General features: G+C 32.2%; 1 protein-coding gene across 1 annotated transcript; it reads left to right on the top strand.

The window, feature by feature from the left end:
- The first annotated feature begins 482 nt into the window (after positions 1 to 482).
- On the top strand, positions 483 to 12162 carry LOC132705052 (odorant receptor 82a-like). Its single transcript, XM_060675477.1, has 7 exons — positions 483 to 699; positions 2430 to 2669; positions 2766 to 3105; positions 9831 to 9930; positions 11346 to 11438; positions 11820 to 11975; positions 12035 to 12162. The coding sequence occupies exons 1-7, from the start codon at positions 495 to 497 to the stop codon at positions 12089 to 12091; spliced, it is 1191 nt and encodes a 396-aa protein (XP_060531460.1). The 5' UTR covers positions 483 to 494; the 3' UTR covers positions 12092 to 12162.
- The last annotated feature ends 141 nt before the right edge of the window (positions 12163 to 12303 follow it).

Raw genomic sequence — 12303 nt, forward strand, 5'->3', positions numbered from 1 at the left:
AGCGGGCTTTTCGATCCAGCACATTATTTATTTTACCGACACAGAGGCGTTCGTGATCAAAACAAAAAAGCTTCATTACTTAAAATTTGCCAATAAAATTATTGACGTCGTCTATAAACGCAAAAATTTATGCGACCGCCATTAATAAAGTTTCATAACAATGAATAATAATTTGAACTTTTCTCAACTCACTTTGTCTGTTTTCGGTTCATGGAAAAGTAACTCATTTTTTTCAAATCTTTGACTCAAGTATTATTAATCGCAACAACGACATCTGAATAGACGGGTTAAATCGATCGCTATTATTTCCATTAATTGTTTTGGTTAGTTAGTTAGGATTTGTGACGACTCTGGCCATGTTTATTATTAAACGAACTCTGAAAAATAAGGGTATGAAGCGACTCAAATAATAATACCGGTGACGTTTCGTTACTAGCCAAATGAGTCTCTAAAAGTAGCTTCTTCTTCTTTGGTTGCGACATACGTCGAACGCTATGACAGCCGAAAGGGAGATCTTTAAAATTGTCAAGTGGTTGATGATTGCCAGCGGAACGTGGAGACTCGACATAGATACAATTTCGAAAACCTTGTACAAAGTATATTTAGGATACTCTTACAGTGTCCAGTTTTTTTACTACTCTTTGATTGTTTCCTTGGGAGTTGAATTTACGAAACTCTTTGGAAAAAATACTGATGCTGGTAAGTTTTGCAAATTTGTATTTTTATTTTATACAAAAAGAATAGGTACACTACGCCCTTTTAAAGGATAGCACAAAGAATAATTCTTAATTTCATACAGAATCACAACATCACACAACAAACATCACTCAAACACAAAAACTCTAATAATTAACTCTTTCTTAGTGGTAGCCAAACATGCTTCATTTTCAATATTTTTCAAGCAGTGATAGGGGTTGATAAATCCCATAAATGGAGAATATTTCGAAAAGTTGGTAGAAATATTTTGTCGAACAAAAGTTTTAGAAGCAGAATATAGGAATTGCACCAAGTTACAGTTTTATAGAAGTATTTTATAAAAATTTTAATTTTGTTTATAAATAAGAAAATGTCTAACCTATTAATTTTGTAATTTAGAGAATGTAACTTTTCAATGCAATCTATTTGAGGTGTTTTGAGATCCAAGTGTTTTTTATGTTTAATATTTAATATTTTATGTTTAATCTCGGTGATAATAGACTTAAAGTATAACGATATTAAAGTTACAAATTAAAAGTTAATTAATTTTTTTTCTATTCCCGTCTGTAAAATACCTAATTACACACCGATCTAGCGTGCGGGAAGCGGCACTTTACCACGTCAGTTTCTTTTCTCACGGATCCGAGCCACTTCGGACATTTTCGGGATTTTACCGCACGGGTTTGGGAGCAATCGGATGCTTTCGGAAATATTTTCCACGCCTTGAATTTTGACGTTTGTCAATTCTGACGGTCGTGTCAGTGAATGTATCCGTGTTGTTTTGCGAAAATTTAACCAAAAACTAACGGTCGTAGAAAAAGTATGGCATGCAACACGTTCGGTAACCTTTTTAAATCACCCGTGAGTCAAATGCCGTTTACCGCACTTGTTGCATAATATACCACATTTTTAGAAAAATTTATAAACTAGCATCTTTAGAAATTTGAAAACAATTTCTGGTTCCACGCTCCATTTGATGATGTTCTTTTTCTGTTTGAAAAATATAAGATCAGTTGTATCGAAATGTTTGAAAAAATGCTTATTTAAAAATAATTACACAATAGCACTATCAATCTATGTCATAACGGTATCCCTGATAAGTACTTTGTGAAAAATCTTAGTTCAATATTTACATGGTCCATCTACACTCGAATTCTCTTAGTTAACACAGGTCTAATCTAGTAGCGATGTTTCCCATTATTGTTTCATTTTAAGTGTTTGATGTAGAAATTTGAACTTACTAATAATATTTTTGCAAACCTCATGTTTTGTTAATCCGCAGAGACTGCTCCTGGAGTGCTGGTATATTTAAAATAGGTTAAATTTTACTTCACACTTAGAGTGTTAACCGTGCCATAAAAGTTTAGATTGTCTGCCCAAGCCCCATAATCCGCATTTACAAAGCGCTTACCAGTCTCCAATAGAACAATACTAAACAGCACACCCGACGCAACACTGCACATTTTGATTTTTACGAATGTAATAATTTAATAATATTCTCAAATTGATTTATTTATTTCGAAAACTGATATTTATTTTGGAAGTGTTAGCAAATATTTTATGCTTTAAGCTAGAATTGACTGTATCAGAAAACAGAAAAATGTTCGTGAATTTAGAGTTTTACTAACGGAGGTAAACAGTTATTCTTCAAAACAATCAACTTGAAAGGAGAATCGGCTGCAACGTTTTTTTTTGGTACCGATGCTAACGAATACTCTTCTCATATTTTCAAGCCATCGAGAACGTCTCAAAAATGTGCTTCGCGCTGCTTCTTGTGGTGAAAATAACTTTGTGTCAATCTGAAAATATACTAAAGTTAATGAGGTTCGCGGTCAAAGAAGAATATGACATATTTAACGGACGCGATGAGGCCACAAAGAATATCTATTTGGATCATATAACTTACTGCACTAGGATAACATCGGCTACAGCCATTTATTCGTTTGGTTTGGGTATATATTTAAGCGAAATTGGTATGTATCAAAAAAACATCTTTAAAGTATAACTTCCGAGAATCCTATCGATACTGGGTTAGGGAAATAAGAAAAATACAGATGGCAATTTTGCAGGAATCGAGAAAAGTTTCAGATTCAACAAATCGCATGACATGGTTAATTCGACACTGGACAAACCTCTCCCGATGCCCACATGGTATCCTTTCGACAAAAACAAACATCATGCGTGGGCTTTAGGTTACCAAGTGGTCGAAATTCTTTTGACCGCCCTGTATAGCGGATCCGTACACGCCTTTACAAATTCGGTGATGATTTTCATCAGAGCCCAGTTGCAAATTCTTCAATACCATTTCAAAAATTGTCACAAATCCGGTGCCGAATACGAATCTAATATGCCTGCGGCTAATGCTTCCGGCTTGAAATCACTCGCAGTAAAACATCAGCAGCTGATTGGGTACGGATTATTTTCTGAAGCTGGTTGGTTGATAATAACATGATGATCAGATACACACGATTTTGCATTTATCTATATACAGGGTGTCACGAAAGTGTTTTTATTATGTTCTAATGATGAACATCCTTCAAATTGAGTTGCCTTTATTCAAGCAGTATACGTTAGTGGTCTATTTAAGATACTCCTAAACCGCATTTCAATAAGTACGACCCTGAGGAAAACAAGTTAAATACAAATAGTGTTTGACCCTAAGTACATATTTTATTTATAGTGTTTTTATATATACAGGTTGGTCCGTTGTGCCAGGACAGCAATCAACTTTATTTTTTTAAATGGAGCGTTATGAATCTTTTTAAAATTTCTAAAAGTTCGGTTGATTTTGACAATTTTTTTGCCATAACATAGCGTACGAAATTATGAGTAGTTTTCGACAAAAATAAACTTTTCCATTTTATTGCGAAAAAACAGATCTTTGGAAAAATGTGTATTTAACTCTTGAAAACGAAAATTGGGAATTTTTATTATGGATCCATGGAAGTTTTTTTGTAAACAGTAATTAGTTAAATTAAATATAAAATCAACAAGTAACGCAACTAAGTAGAAATTAGTACTAATTACAAAACTTTTTCTAACCGCGCCTTATAGATAGCCATGAAAAGAAAAAACTAATAAAATTGTTACCTGGACACAAAATACACAGTTTTTATTTAACATTTAGTTGTCACCAACCAACCAATCAACCAAGATCAAATGCCTTTTTACAGTCTTCAAGAGCGTTTAGATCTTCACGAATGTTACATAAGAAATAATAAGAGTCCAGCATGAGTCCTGAGAGAATATAGGTTGTATTTTCAAAGACGGATACCCACTAAACATATATTTCACGAATTGATCATGATCTTGGACGTGGAGTGGTTGTCAATAATAAAAACGACGCCCAAAAGCAATTAGAAGTTCTTCTGTATTTTGAAGAAAACGAAAACTCACAAGGAGATGCATCTCGATATCGATCGGATATTAGTAAGGACTTTAAAATTTACTACCATCTATTCAAATTTTTGGCAGTTCAGAAATTATTCCAACAGGACCTTTAGACAAGACTTTTATTGTTCCCTTATGATGGACCACTATTTTGAAAGTGACATTAAAAAAAATCTATTTACCTCATATTCAATACTGCCGTATTTCAAATGGATATCGTCACAAAAAAATAAAGAAACAGGGTCGTTGTGTGTTGATGGGTGGTGTGGCATTATACCGACCGAATAATGGGCCCAGTATTTTATGGCTTTGTTTTTAGTGGTAAAAGATATTTGAATTTGATGGAGAACCATTTATTTCCATTAATTGATAACACAGGGATTGAAAATTAAACTTTTAGACAAATGTTATTATTTTAAAAACTGATTTTATACAATTTTGGTAGGCTGATTTCAAAAATCACGTAAAGTTTTTGTGCAAATATTAAAGGAAAAAAAAGGCTTTTCTAAAATTATTTATTCCATTAAACCAAACTCAATCGTTTTTCTCGACATCGGTCATTGTGTTTTGAAAATCCTTGTCTTTGCATAATGTTTTTACCTGTTCATTTTTGTCTTGGATTTTAACAAACTGCTTCATCAAGCTAAGTGTGATGTGTAGAAGAGGCAGTAAAACTTTTTTGGGGCCAACTAAGCTATCTCTTAATACACTTTTGTTACCGGGTGTAAGGCTTGTTCTTGAGGGCTATTCTATTTAAGTCTATCTATCTCTTACCCGACTATCCCACTCACAAATAAAGCATGGAAATTTTGTACAATACCCCTCTTGTCCTAGGAGCATGCACAGCACTTTAAGGTCACCACAAAGCATCCACTGACATTCTTGGTAGTATATTTTCTTCAAAAGGGGTCCTTTAACGGCTTTTAAACTATTCTTACTTGAGTCAATAAACTTGCCTTATTCTTGTTTTATATACGGCACATTTCCTAATTTTGAAACTAATTCAGGAATATTGTTGCAATACACTAGCGGTCCTTCCTAAACAAAAGCAAGTAAGTAAGTAAAAGTAAATGCTTCGTGCAGGTGCCAGTAAATGCTTGGTCAAGAAGATGGAAGATACAAATTTCTAATTAAATTATATGATTTGATTTGATTTGAAATCTGGTGTGAAATCTGGGCCATCTGGGTCGGAATTAGATTCCTCTGATTCTGGCGATATGACGTTTTCTAGTTCTCTTGGGGCGGTAGGTATCAGTGCAACTGGTCCACGAGAAAGTCAAGATTGCGATACACAATCTGTTTCTAATTTTTTCTGTTGATTCCTTGAACATTACACCAACAAAAATAGCAATCATCACTGTCATTCTATCATCAACATGTCTTCCTACCTTCTTGTCAGTTTCTTAATGCTTCAATGCAAAGGGAACAAACAGTATGAGAAGCCCATGCATTGTCTTGGTCGTCAATTTTTATACCAAAATAAGCGTGGTATACATTTTTCACAAAAGAAGTTATAGTTAGACACACAGGTATATCAAATGTTATTTGGATTGTTCACACAATGTCTTTTAGAACACTACAAATACGCAACAATGAAGACAACAGCCGCAAACACAGTAGCACGACGACCAAGATAATCAAACTGCGCATAAGCAGATTACAACGCTGTATTGACGCTTCTGCGCCAACACAGTGTTGCTAAATCACATTTAATTTCATAAAAATCAATTCATTTAAATATCGCGCCTAATATGAAACAAACATATTCATCTCGTAGGAATATATATTAATAAAATAATACTTATCAGATATAGAGCGCTATAAAAAAGATGATGTGATACAGCCAAAATATGTTATATAATATATATAACTAAGCTTTCGAGACATCAAAATCCCTGTAGACCTGTGTAATCTGTCCGTCGATATTAGAAATTGTTTAACTCAACGTTTTTCATTTTCGATTGATCGGTATGGGACCATGCGCTGGCCAACGAGGAGCTTTGACTTGACACCCCTGGACTTCTTTATGAAAATAGGTGTAATTACATTCAATATTTAAAAACGAGAATTCGGCAAGACGTAGAAAGACTTAATGCAATATACACGGTTAGAAATGCTATTGCAAAAATTGAAACCATATATACTACTTGTATTGCCAAATTTGGAAGTTATGGATTTACTTGCATTACTTGTGATTTTATATTGAATTTAAGTAATTAATGTTTTTAAAAAACTTAGAATAGTATATATTGGATTGATTAATAATACACATAAAAAAAGGAATATATATATATATATATATATATATATATATATATATATATATATATATATATATATACAGGGTTTTTCACTTAAAACTCCGCACGCCAATAAGTCCAAAACGAAAAGAAATATTTAATTTATGTAAAAAGTAGTCAAAGTGTGGGGTCAAGTAGATATTTCCCAAAGTTTAAAAAATTCGACGCCTGCAAAGAGCTGGGCGTCGCGACGCGTCGAAAAATTATTCGAATGCAGGGACTTTGGAAATACGCGCACACAAAAGTATATATTATTTAAAATCTTTTTCGTTATTTACTCAAACTTATTTACTTTACCCGTTTCTAAGTTATACCGATTTAAAGTAAACATTTCTTGATTAATAAAAAATGTGATTAACGCTTATTTTTACAAGTATGCCATGAATGTTGGACTATGGCAACCACTGTTATCGCAGTTGTTTTAAGTGCAATTACAAACGTAAGTTGTTATTGCTGTATCAAAAAATTGTCACATTTTGTCACAAGAAATATCCAAATTTGTTCGGTTAAAAAAAAACTAAGAATTATTATGTGAAAATGGTGCAATTTAGCAATGAGGAAAAAGTAGACATGTTACTGGTGTTTGGAGAATGCAGATGCAATTGTAGAGAAGCAAAAAGAGTTTACGCACGGCGTTATCCGCATAGAAGAGTCCCCGATGCAAAAACCTTTTCATGTTTATGTAAAAACTTAAGAGAATATGGCAGCTTCATAAAACCTAAAAGAGATAGGAACAGGACGGCTACAAATGATGAAAATACTGCTGCTGTAATTCAGCAGGTTGATAATAACCCCAAGATATCCCTATCAGAGATAAAAGAAATTACCGGTGTTACCATAAGTTCTTCGTGGAGAATTCTACATAGAAACTCTTTTCACCCGTACAAAAGTAAACTAGTTCATAAACTAGAACCAGGCGATTATGCTAGAAGAATGTATTTCTTAGCGACATTGTCCGATTTGTATAGCCAAGATGCAAATTTTCTCTCGAAAATTTGATGGAGCGACGAAAGTCGATTTCAAAATAATGGAATCGTTAATAGACACAACTGTCGTTTTTGGTCCGAAAACCATCCTCGTTGGATTACAGAAAGAGGTAACCGACGAATTTTTAGTATCAATGTTTGGTGCGGCATATTAAATGGATTCCTTATTGGACCTTACTTTTACGAAGGAACTTTAAATGCAGATCGCTATTTAAGATTTCTTCAAACTACACTTCCGGAACTATTAGAAGAAGTGCCTCTTGACACTAGAATGAATATGTGGCTACAGCAGGATGGAGCGCCTGCGCATAATGCCCAAATAGTAACGAGGTATTTGAACCGAGAATATCCCAATAGATGGCTTGGTACTAATGGACCGGTAAGGTGGCCTTCGAGGTCCCCGGACATTACACCACCAGATTATTTTCTTTGGGGCTACCTAAAAAACGTTATCTATGAAGAACCTATCGAAGATATGGCTGATCTCATTAACAAAATTAGTGCAGCGTGTGCCGCTATCACAAGAAGGACTCTCCTACAAGTGACCCAAGTTCATCTGTTAAAAGTTTTTGATAGTTGTGTTCGAGCAGATGGACATAATTTTGAACAAAATTTTTAAAATGTCTTATTATGTAGTTAATTGCAATAATAATTTTGGTTATTAACTTGTAGGTATTTTACTGTTTTTTCATTTATTTATCATGTCATCAGAACTAAATCGATAAAAAATAATAAATAAAATCATACTAAAATAGTTGAAATCTATTGTTTGCAATTGCACTTAAAACAACTGCCATAACAATGGTTGCCATAGTAACTAACATTCATGGCTTACTTGTAAAAATAAGCGTTAATCACATTTTTTATTAATCAAGAAATGTTTACTTTAAATCGGTATAACTTAGAAACGGGTAAAGTAAATAAGTTTGAGTAAATAACAAAAAAGTTTTTAAATAATATGTACTTTTGTATGCGCGTATTTCCAAAGTCTCTGCAATCGAATAATTTTTCGACGCGTCGCGACGCCCAGCTCTTTGCAGGCGTCGAATTTTTTAAACTTTAGGAAATATCTACTTGACCTCACACTTTGACCACTTTTTACATAAATTAAATATTTCTTTTCGTTTTGGACTTATTGGCGTGCGGAGTTTTAAGTGAAAAACCCTGTATATATATATATATATATATATATATATATATATATATATATATATATATATATATATATATATATATATGTATATATATATATATATATATATATATATATATATATATATATATATATATATATATATATATATATATATATATATATATATATATATATATATATATATATATATATATATATATATATATATATATATATATATATATATATATATATATATATATATATATATATATATATATATATATATGATGACACTACTCACACTCAGTGTTCGAAGTGTTTTCGGAGCGCGAGCATTGAAGATGCCAAGTAAGATTTTGGCGAAACGTCTGCAGGATTCCAGTCGGATGCAGGATTTGCAGGATTCCAGTCGGAGTTCAACGAGCGAACGGATGATATCCCGGAATATAGTGTCATCACATTTTTCCATCCGTGAATCAATACGTGAGAATATATATATTTATATATATATATATATATATATATATATATATATATATATATATATACATATATATATATATATATATATATATATATATATATATATATATATATATATATATATATATATATATATATATATATATATATATATATATATATATATATATATATATATATATATATATATATATATATATACATGGGTCAGAAAGTTTAAAAATTTTCCGATACTTTAGGTAATATTCAATTGTGTGGGTGCAATATTGCTTACTGATTCCATAAAAGCCTGATTTACGAGTTGAGGATTTATTAAAAACTTATTAATTTCATAATTTTCCTTATTATTGTGTACATTTAAATGGCCAACAGCTTTTAGTGACCTACCAGATATTTTCCAGTTAAGGGCACATAAAACAATTTGGTTATCAGTAACATCGTGAATAGTTCACAATATTCTCACTAAGCAGTTTGCAAAATGTTACATACATTACATAGGTATAATATATGTGTTGGTATATATTTTGTATAAATTTGTATGTTCTGTAGTAAACAGTATATTCACACTATATCTACATACATCCAGGTATTTAGCAGATATGTTATAACAACAAACAAACTAATCAAAACTAAAGTAATTAGCTCAATGCTTGACCTAATATAGATGTTCGGCACGCTAGGAGAAACCCCCTCAAATTTACCAAAGATTACGAAGTTTCATTTTCATTCGTGAATCACCCTGTATATACCGTTTGTGCTGTAAATTGCTCATCTTCGTTAAAGTTTTGTACTAAAATGTTTAACAAAAGACTTGTTTTAGTTTTATTCTTATTTCAGATGGATTGAGGATTTAAATGAATCGTTTAAGGATCTTTTGTTACTGGAATACAGTATATCGTCGCTGCTACTTGCCGCGGTCATTATACAGATATTTTCGGTAGGTACATATTCAAAGTGTTATTAGGTTGCATGCCAAAGTTCAGAAAGTGATTTTTCAGTGTTTAAAGTCAAAACGTCTATTTTTTTGTCATCAAGACGTTGTGAAAACCTTAAATATCATTTACCACTTTTACTGCAGGGGTTTAATTTATTCTCAATTACATTAAAATTACTGCTTCGAAGACTAAATAAAACTAGCCAATATTTGTGACAAATATATATATATATATATATATATATATATATATATATATATATATATATATATATATATATAAATGCAGAATGTTCGGATATTAGTGGGAGAATCTATAACAGCATATTCTGCATTAAAAATAATCCTTAATAATATATATAAACATTAGTTGAGAAACGGATCCATATGCCTTACAAGAATCTCTCTCTAATCTCCGAGACAAGTTCAGAGAACATTTTGAAATTTTTGCGTTATAGTAATTTTGGCCTGCTGAATCTTTTTCTAAAGTTTTATATATTATATAAGAGGCGTGACTTTTGAGGGGTTGTGTCCTGGTTTTCGAGTTTGAAAATACACTATACACATGCCCATTGATAACATTAACCACTAAGTTTAATTCATAATTCCTTATTGAATGACTAACCAGGAAAAATAAGTAAACTAAATAAAATTTTTTGGATACATAGCCGCGAACTTATTTGAGAGATTGGAACAATATACCGGTAAACTTACAATTGTTTTAGGATATGATATTTGATTGATGATATTTGCAAGGCTTGTTAATGCTGTTTGAGGAATCTCGTCAATTCTGCTTTTCCCTCATTATTTCCTTTGTCCCTGAGAACGAATAAACTATGCACGTTCTGCTAGATTTCTATGTATGTTGGAAGTAGTTGTCGTTTTTCAGGGACAAGGTGAATAAAAAAGCACCATAAATGTCAAATTGACAACAAAATTAAAATCTCTTCTTCTGTCTACCTTTCAATTTTTAATGGATAAATAAGTTGGGCATGCTGAACAGTGTCTTTTCAAAATTTAGTTTTTTTGACAACGGTCCATCCTATCGGAACACAATTTTTACGATTTTGTAAGAAAAATGTCTAAAAATCAACCCACAAAAAAGTTACTGCAATTTTAAACGTTTCCCTCCAAAAGTTACGTGACATTTATAATTTTAGGATCAGGTTCAGCTGGCCATAATTGATAAAACTTAAGTACTTTTTCTGAACCAGAACTGACATACAATCAGACACACTGACACATACACGAACTTTGCTACAACGGTTGCAGTAAAACGTATAGGATAACCTAACTTTCGAACACGTACTTAAAAAATGCTCTGTATAAATAGATAGTTCATCTATTGTAAAAGGCTAGTCTAAACCAAAATGTACTAAAAACTAATCGTTCAATTATTTTCAATTAATTTCTTGCAGGGAAAAGATGTGGGATTCAACATTGTATACTTTTTACTGATATTCTCCCAATTATTGGCACTAGCATGGAACGCTAACGAAATTAAAGAGCAGGTGAGAAAAGTTTGTTTAACAAGAATTGACCAACTAAAAGCTTTTGTTGATTACTACAATTATTCTATCAAAAGTTCCCAAGGTGTATAAGGTAAATAAGAAAACGAATGTCTGCGGAAAAAAATTAAGTTACAAAAATGATTCATAAACAAAAATGTAAAAATAAACTAAAAAAAAAATCAATTTGCTGACCGTTTTAAATATTGATGGCACTTAAATTTCCACAAATTAAAGGGCCATTAGTAACATACTTACTTTACAGCATTTTCACGCGTCCGGTGACAACTTTTACAAACCTCAATTATTTTACACAATTATTCTATAGTGTCGATATCCATCAGTTGGTACTACAATCACCACGATGGCAAAACTTGATTTTAGAGTACGGAACTATCCAACGCCCTTTACAGTAGCAAATGGTACGATCAAGTTCAACACGTGAAAGTCCTTGTGGCAATTATGATGATGAGGTCGCAGAAACCGTTGACTTTGTCGATAGGACCGTTTGGGCCAATGACTGCCGACGCTGCTTTGTCCGTAAGTCAATGGAACCAAAAATATTTCATGAGAAATTTAATTACCTGCCTTTGTTCCAGAGACTTAAATTGACGTATTCCTATGTTTCACTGATGTCTGGCAATCTGTACGATTAAGTGACGTAACATGGAGACGGTAGTTTCAGCTTCATTCATAAGGCGTGTTGTATAATACATGTGATTCGAACCTAATAAACTAGTAATTTTTAATAAAAATGTGTTTTTCCTACTAAATGCCAAAGTATCCACGGAAGACGACCAAAACAGGTCTAATTATTATGGATGTATTTCCCAAGAAACGTGCGGTTTGGCGGTGTTTTCCGTATACG

Source organism: Cylas formicarius, unplaced genomic scaffold (assembly GCF_029955315.1).
Source record: "Cylas formicarius isolate icCylForm1 unplaced genomic scaffold, icCylForm1.1 PGA_scaffold_7__23_contigs__length_41026272, whole genome shotgun sequence".
Classification (NCBI taxonomy): Eukaryota; Metazoa; Arthropoda; class Insecta; order Coleoptera; family Brentidae; genus Cylas; species Cylas formicarius.